Source organism: Paroedura picta, chromosome 6 (genome assembly GCF_049243985.1).
Source record: "Paroedura picta isolate Pp20150507F chromosome 6, Ppicta_v3.0, whole genome shotgun sequence".
NCBI lineage: Eukaryota > Metazoa > Chordata > Lepidosauria > Squamata > Gekkonidae > Paroedura > Paroedura picta.
Window position 1 is genome coordinate 24,725,234 of NC_135374.1, and position 19,430 is coordinate 24,744,663.

The 19,430-nt window shown below is 43.8% G+C and overlaps 2 protein-coding genes across 2 annotated transcripts in view; one reads left to right on the forward strand and one right to left on the reverse strand.

The window, feature by feature from the left end:
• The window catches only part of UBL3 (ubiquitin like 3), a 44,264-nt gene extending 38,971 nt beyond the window's left edge, over positions 1 to 5,293 (reverse strand). Inside the window, exon 1 of the mRNA XM_077341805.1 lies at positions 4,107 to 5,293. Coding sequence (XP_077197920.1) covers positions 4,107 to 4,133 — 27 coding nt within the window. The 5' untranslated portion in view covers positions 4,134 to 5,293. The remainder of the gene's footprint in view (positions 1 to 4,106) is intronic.
• LOC143840563 (uncharacterized) lies at positions 4,820 to 19,393 on the forward strand. The gene is made up of 2 exons (XM_077344174.1): positions 4,820 to 5,314; positions 19,251 to 19,393. Exons 1-2 carry the CDS (start codon positions 4,820 to 4,822, stop codon positions 19,326 to 19,328), a joined length of 573 nt encoding a protein of 190 aa, XP_077200289.1. The 3' UTR covers positions 19,329 to 19,393.
• The last annotated feature ends 37 nt before the right edge of the window (positions 19,394 to 19,430 follow it).

Sequence of the window (19,430 nt, forward strand, 5' to 3'; positions counted from 1 at the left end):
CTCAACCACCATAAAAATCAATGGTCTACGGCAGGCCTTCACAAATTTCTTTTTCTAGGAGTAAGACTCTCCATGTCCTCTCCAGGCCTCAGGGTGCCTGCCTAGAGCAAGAGTTGTGGGAAGAGGGGAGTACACACATACTGAGAAGGCCCCCGCGGCCTCTCCAGCACCCAGCAGGCCTGCTCAGGGAGTGGGGGAGAGAGAAGGCTAGTGCCCATTGTATTGTAAATTGCAACAGGCTGTTTTGCCAATTACTTAATGAATTAATGTACCACCAGTGGGTATAAAGTTAATTTAGGAAGAAGTAATTACAAGAAAGTCATGCACAAGTATCATGTCATGCAACATAACACACTGTGAGATATGAAATTACTAGGCACCACTGGCAATCTGACATCAGTGTTTTTTTTCAAGCCGTATCAAAGACATTTTCATCTCTTTAAGTTACACTCAGGCCTCTTGAGGAAGAGAAACAGTAACATTAGATAAAGTCATTTTCCAATTCCTCCACAGCTATCACAGCAACTAAAAATTACTAACATGAAAGTCCATTGAAAGCTCTTCACCATTCATGAATTTGGGAATTTAAAAGGTGTCTATGAAATACACTGGGAGGGGAAGGGCTGCTAACCCAAAACCCACATATATATGAAATACAACTTTGGTCTGCATTTTCATAATCCTGTTGCTTCAAACAAAAGAATTTCATGCCTGTAGCACTCATGAAGCAATACCTTGGAAAAATCCCCATAGACAGAAAGAGATTAGCCCTTATCAAAGAATCACATATATATCATCCACAATATTTTTCTGGAAGAGGATTTTCTTGTCATGAAGAAGAGTTTTTATACCCTTCTTTTCACTAACCTACATAGTCTCAAAGCAGCTTACAATTGTCTTTCCTTCCTCTCCCAACAACATAACTCTGTGAGGTAGGGGGGCTGAGAGCTCCAAGACTAGCTCAGGGTCACCCAGCTGGCTGCATGTGGAGGAGTGGGGGATCAAACCCAGTTCTACTTGGGAAGGTTGTTCCATAATTGTTGGGCTGCCACAGAAAAGGCCCTCTCTCATTTACTGACCAAAGAAGCATCTTTCATTGGTGGGAAAGTCAAGAAGGCATTTCCCTGTGATCTTAATTCCCATGCAGGAACATATGGGAGTAGATAGTCCTTCAGATATCTAGTTCTAAGCCATGGAGACAAAAGGACAAAAACACATTGAATTGGGTTTGGGAGCAGACTGATAACCAGTGTAATTGTTGTAATATATGCTTGCAATAGGTAGTTTTGACCAGTCTAGCAGTAGCTTCCAAGCCCTCTTCAAGGGTAGCCCCAAGTAGAGTGTATTGCAACAGTCCAATCAAGATGGAACTAATTCGTGAATCACTGTGGCTAGATCTCTCTGACCCAGGAACACACACAGTTGTCCCTCCAGCCAGAGCTGGGCAAACACACTCCTAGCCACAGCAGCCACCTGGTTTCTTAAGATGTCTACTATGTCAAATAGCACTCCCAAGAAGCTAACCTGGCTGTTCCCAGAGGACTCTTTGTTCTTCCGGTCACAACACTGGTAACTGGGGAAATAGCACCAGCTCAGCGGCTGACTGTAGCTAGTTCAGCTGTAGAATGTAATAGTGGCACATCACAAAACCCTAAACTATTGTATAGGATTATAAAGCAGTTGGAATCACAGAAAAGAAAGCGGCTATGTGCACTAATGTGGATTTAAAGGATATAGCAAACAAGGAAAATACAGCCTATGAGCTCCTGATCAACAGTTTAAGGTCACTTGTCTAGTTTTTTTAATGTCAATATTGGTTACTGCAATTAAAAAGTAATTGGCAGGAAAATCCTAATACTTTCCAAGGAGTAAGCCCCACAGAGAAGGATTCTGAGTAGATCCACTTCAATCAACCCATAAAATCTGCTTCCTATAATGTTGAAATTCCAGCTCACACTTTGAGTACCCTCCAGATTTTCCTAAAATACAATGGGTTTCTCTCCATCTGATATACATTTCCCACATTTACGTGATATGCATCTATCCATTTGTATGTGGGGAAACTATACTGAAGTTCTTAGGAAAGATAAAATTCTCAAAGGTTTCTTAGACCCTAATCCTGTGCAACATCCATTGCCACATCAACAGTACTTTACATGCTTGGTATGTCTGGAATTTGTTTCTAGTTATCTTAGATTACTGGCATGCAAATGACATAGGATTATTATGTTAATCACTTTAGGACTAATGTTTTGAAATATTTAGTGAGTAAATGACAGAAGTTGAAAGATGATACCAAATATGGTTGAAATAAAAGATACAGCGCACTGAAGTTGTATTCTGTTTTTATATTTTAAATGAAGTATGAGTCGCCAAACACCAATATATTTCATATAATAAATATATTTCATAATAAATGAATGGATAGTGTCTAACACTATATGTCCTACAAACACCTCTGGCATCATGTTACACTGGGCCTGTTCCTGCACATGATTGAGATATAATCTGAATGACTGTAGCTTGCTTTCCTCACATTTTATGGATCATCTATTAAGAAGAGGTGGATATGGATTGACCTGTTTTACCTTTATGGACCTGAACTCTTACACAGGTCTGAATATCTGTAAGATATTTTAGTTATTGCATTGCAAAGATATTTCCAAATGACAAAAGTAATAGATTTCATAAGAACTCAAAGTAGCCTTAATAATCTATTGTTTCTGGTGCTAGTTAAGTTTCCCTTGAGAAAATAGAGATAACACTCACTATTAATTTTTTAAAAATGATAACCCACGTTTCAATAATATGATGAAGTGATGAACATATTTTCAAGTGACAAATGAAGGTAGCCTAATGTGTTTCACCTACCCATCCCAAAAATGTCATCACAATGCGGAAAAAAACTCCCATTAGGCTTCATCTAGATTTTCCTAGAGGTGATAGGGTAGGATTTGGTCAAAGTAAGTATTTTGAAATTCCATTTAAACATTTTTTAAATAATTAAAACTGAAATTCCCTGGGATGTAAAAGAACTCTTTGTCTAGATCACACACATAGTCTTCATATGGTAAGCTACTTTAAAAAGCAAACTGATTTTTGTTATCTCGTAAGGTTACAAGGAAAATGTGGAAATATTAACCGGACTGACAATTTGCCCCAACTCCTGTGAAAAAATATGACAAATAAAAGAATTTGAACTTAAAATCATGAGTATGTTTTCTATTATTTTAAGTAATTGTTTTCCAAAATTCTTGTCAAAGTCACTTTAAGCAAAAAGCTTTATACAGTGTTTAAGCTATTGTACTACTGCCTTTGTCACAAATTACACTTTTCCTGTTGTGCAGTGCCAAAGGAAAAACATCTTAATGCCAAGCATGAGCTATGGCCTGAAAAGCCTAATTAGCTACATATACAAAGCATGACTGGCACAACAGTACTCAGAAACCATAAACAATTATCCTTAAGTGGCATGGCACAGTAGTAACAACTTAACACCAAGTTTATGTTTGAATGTGAAAAACTCAAAAGGTATTTGTCTTTAATACACAGAACGAAAGCTCTTGATCTGACAGACACAGGCTGGTTTGTTCTTAAGTATACCTGTAGGTGGTATCCTAAAACTAAGCTTTCAACTCTTTTTTGCTCAAATTTCAAAACCTATCTAGACAGACCACTGCTGGTTTTTCCTAATCTAAGATATCCAATATTGGTTTAAGAACAGCCCACTATAGGGAATTTGGTTGCCCTTGAAAAGAAGTGATAAGAACCACAGTTGCTCAAAGCTTTTTATATTGCATAAATTGATTAGCCTGATGAAACTGTCCAATGACATTAATTTTTTTTCATTAGAACCAAGAAGTTAAAAAGGAGGAATGGAAAAAGGAGGAAAGTGGTAAGACTTTTAGATAAGTACCCACACATTTTAAAAAGAGTACTAATTTCAATCAAAATAATAGATTTCCCCGATATTTTATAATGTTAAACAGTAACATGACGGTGACAGGAGAAATTAATTCCAACATAATGTTCTCTTAACCGATCTTCCATGCTCATACGGTTGTCCCTCATGGTACTCCTGAAAATAAGGCCAATTATGGACTTACCATATCAGATGGGACACTGCTGGACATCTTGAAATTACCCTGATGGTCTCAAATAACAGAAAACCAGAAATTCTTACAAGTCAGCCAAGAGCTTACAGCAAAGAGATCTTCCAGCCAGCCAATCTTTGGCGTCTGTTAAGTTCTGAGTTTCCTTTTTTTTTTCTCCTCCACAATAAAAGTAGCTGACCCACAGCAAGGAAACTGTTGGACCGGGGAGGAAAAATCCAGGAGGAACCGGTGTTAAATGGCTCGATCAGCAAAGAAGCACTCGGGAGACCAGAGATGGCAGCAGATCCCTGTCAGCAGCAACACCACCAAGCAGCAGTGCCAGGTAGACCAGGCAGAAGTACACAAGGACATGAATTGTGTGGAGGCTTTCCCCCCACCGCCACTCTGCCGCTCTTCCTCTCCAGCTTAGACCAATAATGAATGGCGGGGATGATTCAGAGGATAGTCCTGCGTCCGAGTCACCTCATCAGGACGTGCGACGGGCACTCCGGCAGACGAAGCGAAGCGACCTCCTTCCTCCTCCGGATCCGGACCCGAAGTTGCCGGGCTGTTCCCTGCCCCCCTTCACAATCCTCCCCAAGTAAAAGTGAGAGGAGAGGCCGGCGGAGGCAGGCAGGGCGCTGCTTCTCTTCCTCTTTCGGGCCCTTCCTGGAGCCTTGGCCACACTGAGCCCCCAAGCGCCCCAAAGGACAGGAAAATTAAAAATGACCGGGGTGGGGGGGCGGGGGAGAGAGGGAAAGAAAGAAAGAAAGAAAGCAAAGGGGGGAGGCACAAAAGACGGAGCACCCTCCCCCCTCAAACTGCAGCAGCAGCAGCTCAAGGGGGGACTTGAACCGCAGTCGCCTCTCGGGGCAGCAGCAGCAGCAGCAGCAGCAGCGCCCGCCGCTTCCTCGCCTCAGCTCTCGGCTCTCATCGCCGCCGCCGCCGCCGCCGCTCCGCCTCTCCCTCCCCCGCCTCTTCCAGGGGCTCCCTCGGCAGACGGTTGGCCGAGCCCCCCCGCGCCGCAACGGACACGACCCAGCCGCTCGCCGTCGCGCTCAGCCCGGCAGGCAACGGGGAGACCAGAGCCCGGTGCTCAGCGCCGGCTGCTCACGGGGACCCCTCGCCCGCCACCGCCGCGGCCCCCACTGCAGCCGCCTCTTGTCATCTTCCCTTCAAACCAACATGGCGTCCGCGCCGAGCTGAGAAAAGGGGACACGGTACGGGAAAGACGGACCCAACACCCCTGCCCCCCCCCTCCTCCTTTTAGCTCCTCCTCCCCAGCTCGCTCCTTTTTTTTTCCCCTTCTTTTTTTTTTTTTGCGCGACGACGCGTCAAGAACGGCCCCCGCCCACGCGTCGCCGCGCGGCATCACGGGGGTTGTAGTTCTTAGCCGGCGGGCCTCGCGGGAGGGCGACGCGGCCTCGGGCTTGCAGCGACGGTTGTTATGGCACCGCTTTCTGTCGGGGTTGCTAAGGCTGGGGAACTCCCTGCTGCTGTTGCTGCTGCAGCAAGAAAGGCAATTGTAGTCCGGGACAAAGAGATAAGGGAATTGCTGGCTTACATAACACAGGGCAGGCCTTTTCTTTTACAACTTCACGCCCCGTCTGCTAGCAGCCTGGGGCTTTTTCCAGTTGGAAAGACCGTGGAATTTTAATGGCTGGGCAAGACCCCATTTATGCAAGCGGTGGCTGCCAAAGTCAGGATGTGTCCGTTTAAGTCAGATACAGCTGTAAATAAAACTGCATCACCTTTGCAGTCCAAGACACGGCGAGATCACTGTCGCCGAAGAAGTGCAGAAAGAAGGGGCCAATGTGCGTGAACGACAGGAGCCTCGTATATATATATATATATACGATATATATATATAGGGAGAGAGAGAATAAATAAGAGTCATGGAAGTAGATCATTTATCTTTGTGTATTTAAGCAACTCACTGGGTGTATTAAACTTCTAGAGGTGCTTATCTGTTGATGCCTTGCTTTTACTGATAAGGTCTGCAGTACTAAGGGTGGCTCCTGATCCTTGTTGCCATCTGAGACAGCACCCTAGAGTTGCAGGCCAAGTGGAAAGAAATGCAACTTTGCCTTAGTACTCTGAGCCAGCATGAATACAACTAAGGCAGTTCCCAATTTACCCCTGAGGTGGCCCTTGAAGCAAAGGTTATTCTGCAGTGCTGAAGCGACAATTGCAATGGCTGTGACCACTCCCCCCCCCCCCACCCCCCAGTAGCCTCCTATTCCTTCTATTGTACCAGTTGTTCACAGGCCAGGTAAGAGCCTTGGACAAACTGGTTCTGCCCCCAGGCCTTGTTTTTGACTAAAGCCACTGCTGTTCTTTGTCATGTAAATAATGTGCTACTCGGTTTTTATTTGTGAATCACAATTACCAGGGAGGCAGAACAGGCTGTGCTTCAGTCCTGTAAGCCCTACTCTTGCTCACTCCAGTGGGTTCCCAACTCCTAGAGTGGCTTGTCACTTTTCTCTTTCTAGGGTAGCCATTGCAATGACCTGACCAATGTAATGAAGTACCTGCTGAGAGAAGAAGAAGAATTGGATCTTATATGCCATTTTTCTCTACCCAAAGGAGTCTCAAAGTGGTGTACATTCACCTTCCCTTTCCTCTCTCCACAACAGACACCCTGTGAGGGAGGTCAAGCTGAGAGAGCTCTGATATTTCTGCTCGGTCAGAACAGCTTTATCAGTGCTATGGTGAGCCCAAGGTCACCCAGCTGGCTGCATGTGGGGGAGTGCAAAATACAACCCGGCTCGCCAGATTAGAAGTCTGCACTCCTAACCACTACACCAAGCTGGCTCTCCAGGGTTAGGACTCCCAGCTTCTCTTTACAATCCTGATCCCTTGCCTCTGTGCCTCCTGCCTGGTCACAACAGGCCCAGTTTCTTGCAGGGTACAACCACTTTCCAGCCTCCCTCCCTTTTCTGGAGCTTCCCTTTGCTATATCATGTCTGAAATGGGATACAGAGAACCACTACCAGCATCCAAAGTTACAAAATATTTATTTTAAAAATGCTTACTATAGTTCTAGCACAACACAGATTGAGCAAGAGCTTCAAAATAAATTGGTTTAATGCTTGTACCGACTGCTTCAGTGACTCTATTCGACCACTTCATTCTCTGTCGTCCCCTTCTTCTTTTGCCCTCAATCGCTCCCAGCATTACGCTCTTCTCCAGTGAGTCCTTCCTTCTCATGAGGTAGCCATAGTATTTGAGTTTCATCTTCAGGATCTGGCCTTCTAAAGAGCAGTCAGGGCTGATCTCCTCTAGGACTGACCAGTTTGTTTGCCTTGCAGTCCAAGGGACTCGCAAGAGTCTTCTCCAGCACCAGAGTTCAAAAGCCTCAATTCTTTGATGCTCGGCCTTCCTTATGGTCTGACTTTCACAGCCATACATTGCACTGGGAAGACTGTAGCCTTGACTAGACACACTTTTGTTGGCAGGGTGATGTCTCTGCTTTTTAGGATGCTGTCTAGGGCAGTGGTCCCCAACCCCCGGTCTGAGGACCGTTACCAGTCCATGGATACTGGGCTGCGGCTCCTCCTCGTCCTCCTCCCCAGCTGCTGCCTCAGGAGCTGCCCTGCCACTCTGCCGCCGGCTCACTTTTGGTGCTCTCCAGCGGCCGCCATGGGGCTCCCCCTCGGCGTGGCACTGCGCAGCTGCTGCTGGCAGCACCCCCCAGCGGCCGGCGGGAAAGCAGGAGCTCAGGTGGCGGCGGCATCCCTCGGCAAAAGACTACCCCTCCCGGGCCTCAGTAAAATTGTCAAGCGTGGACCGGTCCCCAATGATAAAAAGGTTGGAGACCACTGTTCTAGGGTATAGCTCATGGCTAATGGCTGCCTGCCTTTTACTTAAGAGGGCTGCCTGCTCTGATGATCCCACATAAAAGTGTCAGTTGTCTAAGAAACACTTCCTCAAGGGTCCATAGGAATCTACTTCCTGGGGGACTCGGTATTTCAAACCTCCAAATTTCTGATACCTGTTAGGAAGAAGAGGAGAGTGCTTGACCATTCATTGTCTCTTAGCCAGTTTAATTAGTATTCAAATGAAGATGAGCAATTGGACTTTCCCCCTTTCCCCTTTCCCTTTCAGGAAACAGGAACATTTCAAGCAAAAAGGCATTTCTTCAGGTGTAGTGGTTGGATCCAAAAGAGCCTCTTGTGGCGCAGAGTGATAAGGCAGCCGCCTGAAAGCTTTGCCCATGAGGTTGGGAGTTCGATCCCAGCAGCCGGCTCAAGGTCGACTCAGCCTTCCATCCTTCCGAGGTCGGTAAAATGAGTACCCAGCTTGCTGGGGGGTAAACGGTAATGACTGGGGAAGGCACTGGCAAACCACCCCGTATTGAGTCTGCCATGAAAACGCTAGAGGGCGTCACCCCAAGGGTCAGACATGACTCGGTGCTTGCACAGGGGATACCTTTACCTTTACCTTTAGTGGTTGGATCCAGAATCTGGGAGACCCAAACTGGAATCTCAGTTCAGTGGTGGAAGCTTGCTGAGTGACCTTGTCCAGTCATTGAATCTCAACTTAAACTGCGGTTGCCAATTCTGAGTTGGGAAAAACCTAAAGATTTTGGGCATGGAGCCTGAGGAGGACAATGTTTGGAGAGAGGAGGGACTTAAATGCACAATAATGCCATAGCGTCTACCTTCCAATGTGGCCATTTTCTCCTGGTGAAATGATCTCTATTGCTTGGAGATGAACTGTAATCCAAGGAGCTCTCCAGCTACCATCTGGAGCCTGACAACCCTAGTTTAACCTACTACACTCCTGTTGTGAGGATAACATGGAGGAGAGGAGAATGACATGAGCCATTTGCCCCCTCCTTATTGGGGAGAAAGGTGAGATAAATCTACCACAGAATTACAGCTCATATATATACATTGTACATCATGGATCCAATATTCTATGGCACTACTCTATTGCAAAAATGCTGACTATGTGTCTTTTACGTGGAATTCTGTCAAATTCTGCACATGTGCACAGTCACACATGCATTAGGCTACCAGGAGATTTCCTGCTCTTGCAGTGAACCTCCAGATTAATTGTAATTGGTCTCCCTTGAAGAAAATGACTGCTTTGGAGCAGGGGTAGTCAACCTGTGGTCCTCCAGATGTCCATGGACTACAATTCCCATGAGCATTTGCTGGCAGGGGCTCTTGGGAATTGTAGTCCATGGACATCTGGAGGACCACAGATTGACTACCCCTGCTTTGGAGGATGGCCCCTATGGCATTATACCATCCTTCTTCCCCTCTTCAAACCCCACCCTCTCCAGGCTCTACTTAACCTGTAGTAGCAAGGGCCTCCTGCTTAAAGAGACAAAATTACCATTTGTGTGTGTGTGTGAGCTTTAGCTCAGATCACATTTCTAATCTAAGCATTTGTCTTCCATCTTTAAAAATGGTCACCATGAGAAACAAGATAAATGTTGATATCTCAGTACATAGAAAGCTGCTTTGGATTTTTTTTCCTCCAGTGACTAAAGAGGTTCTGCAATAAGCTCCTTTGTCTTTAGATGAGTAATAGCCAATTGTTTGGCAGCTCTAGGCCTTTAAATACAAAAACAATAATTGGCCATTTTTTTTGCCAACTCAATAAGTTATTTGTTTAAAGCGGAAAGTTTTTTTTGCTCTATTCTATTACACCACCTTTAATAGAATTAGAAACAAAATAACAAATGTTTACAGAACATACTTCAGATAAACTGTTTCAACTCAAACTGAGGTTACTAGTCAAGGTTACAATATGGATATTCTGCATCTAGGAATTTCCCTTCTGTATCACTATTTTCTTCAGATAACTCCAGAGCAATAGTTTTAATAGGCTCATTTGAATATCCATTTTCATTTTATAGAGGTTTCATCAGGTAAAACTTACCTTACATCATACCCTGTACAGGCAGACTTGCAACTGAGCTTGGAGGCAGCATTGCTTAAAGGAGTCATGAGGCAGTAGGGGTAGGAAGTAAAATCACAGTGTAATGTATATGGCTGAAAACTTCCAGGTGGTACCTGGAAAACTTCCGCTATCACAATTGAGTTCCGGATGATGAAGATCAGTGCACCTGGAGAAACGGGCAGCTTTTGTGGATGGACTCTGGCATTGTACCTTGCTGAGGCTCCTCTCCTCCCCAAACCCTGGTCTTTAGTGAGCCGTTATTTTTCTCAAGTTATTGCATTGTCTTCATGTACACCAGATGTTTTGACTGTAAGATTTCCTTTATTGCTATCACTTAGCCAGCTGGGGATATTTCCCATTGTGTCAAATGAACCAGTAAACTTCAATAACACCAAATATTGTAACACAGGGGTAGTCAAGTCAAACTGCGGCCCTCCAGATGTCCATGGACTACAATTCCCATGAGCCCCTGCCAGCATTTGCTGGTAGGGGCTCATGGGAATTGTAGTCCATGGACATCTGGAGGGCCTCGGTTTGACACATCCTGTTATCAACAAGCATCAGTTTTAATATGATGCAGCCACTCCCGATTTGCTCTTGCACATGCACATACCTTGATCAAATGTGACTGATGTAGAAAACAATGGCCTACTGACCAGAAGGGCCCTCCCCCGCCCCCCTCCCTCCAGTATTCCCTCAATAACCCTTCTGTCCTTCCCTATGTTTGAATCACTGTTTTTATGTGTGCCTGTTACATGTATACTTTGGTTTGGGTTTTAATTGTTTTTATGATTTGTTTTTACAGTGCTTTGTTTTAACCATTAGATACATTGGCGGCCCTCATTGGGGCAGAAGAGTCGCACACAAATTTTGTCAATAAATAAAATAAATATTTTCTAAATAATCGTTTTTTTTTTTAAGTGCAAGAATGATCCACTTGAACTGCCTGAAAGTACGCCCTTGTGTTGCTAGGAGATTTCAATACAAAGCATGTATTATGTTTGCCAGATTTTAAATCATAGCAGATGTGATTCATTGTGAAGTACAGGTCAATGTAGTAGAAGCAGGAATGCCATTTGAGAGGAAACATTGCAGTCTCCTTTGGCTAGAATGCCTGAAGGGGTGGAAGGACTGATGTTCCAGTAGGCATTTGTTTGTCAAAAACAGAACAGACCTTAAGAACAAATCCAAACAACTCTGGTGATGCTACTATTCATGGTTTTTTGTATTCTTCTTCAAACATTCTCTGTCGTCAACATCATTCGTGAACTGTCAGGTTGAGAGACTGGATGGACCAAGGTCAGCCAATGAGCTCCATAGCTGAGTGGCCATTTGAATCCAGCTGTCTCCCATTCTAGCCACTATTTCACAGTATCCCCAATACTTTGAAGAGAGAGTGGGGAAATCCTTTCTTGGTGGGACTTGCTGTACATTTTATTCCATCATATGTTAATGCAGTATAATGTGATGGTATTGAGAGTGGCACATGGCACCTTTGATCTGACAGGTTTGTGGAATGCCCAGTGTGCTGTTAGGAATGGTGGGCTTGCAGTGGTAATTCAGCAGGGTGTGATTTCTTCTAAAGTCATGATAATCTATAGATTAGAGCAGTGTTTTTCAACCTTTTGACTGTGGAGGAGCCCTTGAAGTAAATTTTCAGGCTTCAAGGACCCCCAGATGTGATGTCACCTGGCCACACCTCCCTGCCATGCCCCCTGGAAGTGGCTTGCCACCAGAAGTGATATTTCCACCTGTACCCTTCACCCTATGTTCTGCCTTTACTGGCAGTTCCATCTCCTGTTAGTTGGCAAGAAGGGCAGGTGCTAAGATCCCCTGGATCCCCCCACACTGCGCCAAAACCAACTCCCCCTCCCCTGATTTTTACAGCTACAGCCCTCTGGGCAGTGGCAGCTAGTTCCTTAGCATGTGGTCAAGTGCATTAAGGTAGGAAAAGAAAGGCTGGGGACCCCATTTGGAGCTCCAGCAGACCTCTGGTTGGGAATCCTGTGTAGGGGTAAGTCAACCTGTGGTCCTCCCGAAGTTCATGGACTACAATTCCCATGAGCCCCTGCCAGCAAACACTGGCAGGGGCTCATGGGAATTGTAGTCCATGGTCATCTGGAGGACCACAGGTTGACTACCCCTGGATTAGAGGGTCAACGACACATTTTCCAGGATGGCCAGCCATATTCCTATCATTTTTGCTTGCTCTTGCAGTCATCTTGCTGCAGAGATAGTTTTCCTTGTGAATATAGTGTTGTGTATCATGTGTGTTCTAGAAGGAAGTCTCTAGATTTCTAGAAGGAAGTCTCTAGTTTTTTCCCCCTGTACTCTCACTCTACCCTGACATGTAAGATTCTTTCTTACATGTTCTGTTGTAGGCTCTCCAGAGCAAAAGGGTTGGTGAGTTAGTGTACTTCAGAGCTATCCTCATTCTGCCAACAGTCTTTCCATCCATCTCCATTTTTTATATATCTTGCTCTATTTGGCATTCCCAAAGTTGTTGAAATGAGCCACCAGGACTATTTGTTCTGACACTGCAGTGAAGCAAACTTATGCCTTTCTGCATCCATTGACTTTAGTGGATTTAGAAGTATATAAATCTGTATAGAATTGCACCATAAGCTCATAGCTTATAACTATGGTAAATCTACCCACTCATCCCCTTGCATTCTTGAATTTTTAATTGATGATCATTTCAATAACCCAGTCAGAGGGAATTAGCTGGTAACTCCAGTACACAAAAATGAAAACATAGTCACCTTTTCTTCTTCCTTCAATATTGTCATTTGTCAAGCAATGCAAGAACAAACATCTTAGATGATATTTCCACAAGCTACTATTAGTTTAAGCATTCTATAGCAAGTCAATAGTTACTCTTCAAAATATGCTCTACTCCTCAGCCAATGGTAATGTTAAAAAAAGCAATTCAACATCAGTGTTTTAAAAGAGAAAATACTTGGCCATATCTCATTCTCAAATGAGCACTTCCAAAAAGCAAACATATCAATTCCCAGAAATCAGTTGAGTAGGTGTATCCATTATGATCACATTTTGTAGGGAAGTGTGCTAACTATTAAGCTGTCAATTTCTTGAAGAGTCATCTGGAGGCATCTTAATCACTGACAGTTTCTTCAGGTCAGTGACCTTCTACGGTGCACCTATCATTTAACATTTGTTTAAAAGATTATGGCATTGCTGTTAGTTTGCATTGAAAACATATCAAGTGGGTGACCAACGAGAAATAGCCCTCCATTCTGGTTATAGCCCTCCATCCTGCTTAATCTCCTCTTGTTCAATCTTATCTCCCTTTTCTCCTTGGCCACATCATTACTGGGATAACGACATGAGATTAGCGAACTGGCCCCATAAGATAAATTTTATTCTAGGCATCTTAAAAATATATATTTTCAGGCATTAAAAAATCCCCTAAAAATGCATGGACTTTAAAAGAATGACTACACTATATGTGCCCAAATAGAGTACCTCTCCTGATTTATTATGCTAGGCTTTATCTTTTCTCAACTTCTGTCTCTTTCCCTCTGTCCTTGTGTAATTTTCTCTTTAAAAATGAGGTAATTTTTTTCCCTTTCTGCCCATTGTATCTGAAGAGGTGAGCTCTGACTCATGAAAGCTCAGACTAGAGTAATTACTCCCAGTCTTTATTGTGCTACTGGGTTTCTGTTTTGAACTGCTCTATATGGGATCAAGCTGCCAGTCATTTTACTAGTACACAGAACAGAAATGGACAGTAGAGTCCATTGATGCCATGACTTTAGGTTTCAATGAACTTTCTGTGGGTCCAGTTTTCCTCTGTAAGGGAAAGTTCAGAACAGCTTTAGTTCTGCTTTGATAAGTTTCCATTTGGAGGAGACCACACTGGAGACTTGCAGGTGTCTTTGTAATTACCTGTCCTCAAGGACTGAGTATAGTATGATGACGTAATACACAGCATTACCAGCCATTTGGGATCTCATCAAGGCCTGGGAAATCACTGTAAGTAGGTGGAGAGTGGAAGAATTTTCATAATTTCCTTCATCTACAGTGACAGAACTTTGCCTCAAGAACACTTCTTGCTTTGGGTGGGTCATACTGACCAGAAACCTTGTCTTGAACACTGGACTTAGAATCCTAGTGGACTTGTTCCTATGGATGACATCTGGATTTTGAACCAATGCTTGTAAACATGCTTAATTACTGGAGTTTACACTCCTAACATTATTTTTATCTTCATTGTTCACTGTTCTTTTATTTACTAGAAATTAAGCCCGCTGTATAAAAAATACAGCAAACATAAAGGGCACGGGGGAAGGAAGGTGGGGGGGAGGCAAAGGGTCTGCTGGGCGCCTCGAACCCTCTCCCCCAAGGCTGCATGGCAGGTTAGGCTGGGCAGCTGCCTACCTGCCTTGTCGGCGGACAGCCGAGTAATGGCGGCTGTCGGACGAAGGCAGCCCAGGTTGGGGGGTGGTTCGGATCCAACCATCTATTTAATTGAGTCTTGCTGTATAATTGCCCTTCTTATTACAGCCTGTATCCAGTATGGCTTTAGTCCATGCAAGCCCCATGATCACCAGCATAGCAAGGGTACGGGGTGGTCAAATGGGGACAATTAAGAAAGCTCACAGGAAGAAAGCAGAGTCCTTTGAAATGTAGTGTTGGAAGAGAGTTTTACAGATACTGCAGATCACCCAAAAGAAAAGTAAATGAGTTATAGACCAAATCAAGCCTGAGCTCTCCCTAGAAGCTAAAATGGCCAAACTGAGGGTATTGTACGTTGGTCACATAATGAGAAGAGAAGAGTCACTGGAAAAGACAAAAATGCTAGGAAAAGTGGAAGGCAGCAGGAAAAGGCGAAGACTCACTCAACATGAGACAGATATACTCAATCAAGGAAGCGACAGTATTCAGTTTGCAAGTCCTGAGAATGGCTGCTAACGTTAATTCATAGGGTCATCACAGATTGGAAGTGACTTGGCAGTATTTTATACAGACACAAAGGGGACCTCTGCTTTCTTTTCCATCAATCAGTTGTCTCTGATACACATTTGAATACAAATATCGCTGGACACTATGTATAAAACCACTCATGTTATATTGGAACTGGAGCTATTTCTGCCGCAGTTCTTCACAGTCTTCTGGTACCCCTGACTGGATGAAAAGCATTTATACATTTTGCTATATAATTGACTGAAGAGGTCATGTGACACACAGATACCATTTTCTCTTGTTCAGAAAACTCTTTGAAACCATTAGACCATGACCTGTGTGTAATAAGACAATAGTTTAGTGTTCTCTTGGATATGGGAACACCACCATTTTCATTCCTTTACATTATTACTATAGATACCAAGGACAATCAACAAAGACTTCCCAAAGATGAATAACCCCTTTTTATTTTACTGAATACTCTCCTTTCTTTTAGATTTTTTTTCCCCAAAGAGAAGAAAAATCCAGAAAGGGAAAATACAAATGCAAATACAAATGCATGAAATGAAATACAAATGCATGAAATACAAATGCATAACATGCAAAGTTGGATTCGAGTTACTATGACAGTTTTTATTACCATGTTGTAATTTTTCTAAGAGCCTCTTGTGGCGCAGAGTGGTAAGGCAGCCGTCTGACAGCTTTGCCCATGAGGCTGGGAGTTCAATCCCAGCAGCCGGCTCAAGGTTGACTCAGCCTTCCATCCTTCCGAGGTCGGTAAAATGAGTACCCAGCTTGCTGGGGGGTAAACGGTAATGACTGGGGAAGGCACTGGCAAACCACCCCGTATTGAGTCTGCCAAGAAAACACTAGAGGGTGTCACCCCAAGGGTCAGACATGACTCGGTGCTTGCACAGGGGATACCTTTACCTTTACCTTTACCTAATTTTTCTAGCTGCTTTCTCTTTAAGGCCTCAGTAGTGATGCAACATTCCTCAATCAGCTTTCATTTCTTCATTTGGCCCTTATTTGAACATCTGATTAATATAGCAGTGTTTGCCTAGTCATAGATGCATGATAGTGAGTGCAGCAACTAAACTTCCCGAGAAGTATATTGCAACAAAAGCAGCATTTACACTTCTTCATGTAGATTCAGTTCACATTCAAGTTGCAGTAGAAAGGACAGAGAGGACCCTTATCTATGGAGTACTTTCCATATCACAAGTGGCCAGCTGATCTGGCATCATGCTTGTGGGAGTATGAGGGCATTGTCTCTACAGCAGGGGTTGTCAACCTGTGGTCCTCCAGATGTCCATGGACTACAATTCCCAAATGCTGGCAGGGGCTCATGGGAATTGTAGTCCATGGACATCTGGAGGACCATAGGTTGACTACCCCTGCTCTACAGGACAATTCTCCTTCTGAGCAGCCTTTCTCAACCAGGGTTTCGTGAAAGCCTGGGGTTTCTTGATAGCACTGGAAGGGTGCACTGGAAGTTAATTATTTTTTAAATATATTTATAATTTATCGAGTGATATGACCATATATGATCATGTTGACCAGCCCCCCCCCAATGGCCAATTATGGGACTTGAGGGGGTGGGGAGTGGAGGGACCCTGGGTGGACATGTCCACAGCTATGTTTCCCAACCATATTCTGCACAATCGTGCCACTTCTGGGGTTTCTTGAAGTCTTGAGAATGTTTCAGGTAAACATGGTAAAAAAGTTGAGAAAGGCTGCCATAGAAAGAAAAGAAGTCGGGGCAGCTCCCAGATGAAGACAGAGAGGCAGCGTATTCAATGAAATATAATACATCCCAACTTAGAGTTATGCAGTGCCTCCCCCCCAATGTCCAGGCATGCTGAGTTGCTCATTCCGACAATGTTGACATATACTGTAGTTGTATGTTCCCTGAAGTCGCTCAGGACAGACATAATTTGATTGCTGTAAAGGTCACAGGTGATCTCTGAAATATCCCCTTGCCTATTTTTAAGAGCAATATTACAGCTGGCTAGGATTTCGAATACCTCTTAATATCAGCAGCCCACCTCTGCAATTTAGAGTTTAATTATAAGCTGCATGGAAACCAAATTAAGCAAAAGATTAATTCTACACACACATCGGCTATCTCTACATTCTTTTGTCACTGGTAGTATATCTGAAAGTCACAGAGGGTACTCCCTCACAAAGCCATTTAATATGAAACACTGCCATAAATATTTCTCTGCATTAAAGGCCTGGGTTGAATTCTTTTTTATTAGCTGCACATGTTTTCAGAAATGATAATGCAAACCCTGTGTTTTCCAGGTTGCAGTATTCGCATTGCTGCATTGTTTAACAACGTATTGCTAACCGTTCTGTGCTAGCTGTGCAACAATGTCATGTACTGTGGACAGAAATGAAATATTTCTCAAAAGGTAATGCAATACTCCCCCCCCCGCCCCCACCCTCCAAGGGATTGTAGTGTTCCTGAGCAAGCTTAAACTGACAAAATTGGGCATGCAAAACTTTCTTTAAAAAAAAACCTAAGCTGCATCCAGATCGCAAAGATTCTCTGCTAACCTGCCATTAATGTATTGGGTTAGAAGAATTAGAAGAATTGTTAGAAGAAGAATTGTTCTTTATACCCAAATTTTCACTACCAGAAGGAGTCTCAAAGCAGCTTACAATCACCTTCCCCTCCTCTCCCCACCACACACAAGCCTTTTTCTGCACTGGGAACATCGCTGCCCCACCTCTCGGGTGGGAGTACAAATCTGGGATGGATGAGGTACACTGGGTCAAATGCTCCCCTTGCGGGGGCAAGAAAAAACAGGGCAACCTGCCCCAGCTCAAACTCCAGCCTGCAGCCGAGTGCAAAGCCTCCAGTGCAGAAACAGTCTGGGCTGAGAGAGCTCTGACATTACTACTGTGTGAGAACAGCTCTAACACAACTGTGACTGGCCCAAGGTCACCCAGGTGACTGCATGTAGAGGAGCAAGGAATCAACCTTGGCTCCTTGGCACTGGCAAGTTGTAACAGAGGATCAACACAGGAGTATGGTGTGCATTTTCCTCCATCAGCCAGCCATAGTCTCTGCATTTCCCCCCTTCTATACCACCAGAGGGCTTTTCAGGGATTTCTGTTTTAATTTGGTAACTGCAATTGCACTCTGCTGCAATAACATTATATCCGTTTATTTCCACAATATGCTTGTTCTTTCAAATCCCCAGGTTTCCTTTAAAAAAAAAATCTTTCTGGTTGTGAAGCTCAAAAAAGCTCAGGGAAATATATTCAAGTGGGTAGCCGTGTTGGCCAACTGTATACTGATGTTGGTGTTTTTGCCAATAGATCGTGGACCCAGGGCACTTAATATACCAATAAAGCACTGTTTTTCCCCTGGCATTCCTCATTTCAGGCTTCGATGCCAGCAGTACTGCACCAACAAACGGTTTACCCTTGTGTGGTGTTAGTAGGTTGCTCCCCCAACGTACCTCCAAATGTGAAACCTAGTTGCTATGGTAAGCAGTTTACCAGCTGGCTATAGGACTGTGAGCTTAATATCCATTAAGTGTACTGTTATAAATCACCTACAATTTTGTCTTAGCGTGAGAGACTTGTTGACTCAACTAGAACCACCCCTGCATTTCTGACAACCTCATAATAGCGCTTGATTTTGAGCTCTCTATTATCTATGCTCTTTTCTGTAAACCCGCCTTCCTTTTGACAACATCATCCTTAATGAGTGGCGATAACAACAGCAACAACAATTTATTGGTCTACTCTAGGCCTTTTTCAGTCTGCTCCGATTTTATTGGTGGCAGTCTTCAAGTGTTATTAATGACTCTTACCTTTCTCTTAAAAACCCATTAGCCGATGTTTACATCTTCATCTGGGGTTTTAGGGGGCCATCTGAACAAGACTTGCCATTCTAGCTTGAACTTCCTTCTTCTCTCAAGAAGATTAATGGTCTCACGGTTCATATTAAGCAGCTGAACTCCAGCTAGCTTCATAATGCATGCCATTTATTTTTTTAAACTGCTTTTCCAGTTTTAGAAATCCCAGCAATCAAGTTTTTGGCACCCGATAGCATCTTAGTATTTCCTGCATTGGTCTATGTTAGTAGGCTAATAAGGTATTTGACAGTCAACTATTCTATTACAGGCAAATTGAGGGTAAGTAGAATCCCATTTGTTTTGTTTTATTTGCGTTGGGGGCATTTTTTCAAGAGCTAATTACTTACACACTTAATGGCTTGTTGTTAATTCTTTGGGCAGTTATGTTACAGTACATTACTGTTAAACCTTTAGACTTTTCTGTTTGCTTTACTTTTAGATGCTGATCTCTTTGAGGACTGCTCTCCCATATAACATGAGTTTCCAGCTTCCTGTCAGAAGAGATACATCAACTTGAGTATATAAACTGATCAGAACATTGTCCTGTAAAGTATTGTCTACTCTGACTGTCAGCTGCTCTCCAGAGTCTGGGTGGGAGATCTTTCACACCACCTACCAC

Bases quoted from the DNA above. Each gene is read 5' to 3' on its own strand.
- LOC143840563 (XM_077344174.1), top strand. From the start codon at position 4,820: ATGACCGGGGTGGGGGGGCGGGGGAGAGAGGGAAAGAAAGAAAGAAAG. The intron at 5,315-19,250 runs GTACGGGAAAGA...CTTTACTTTTAG, and splicing joins AGCTGAGAAAAGGGGACACG to ATGCTGATCTCTTTGAGGAC.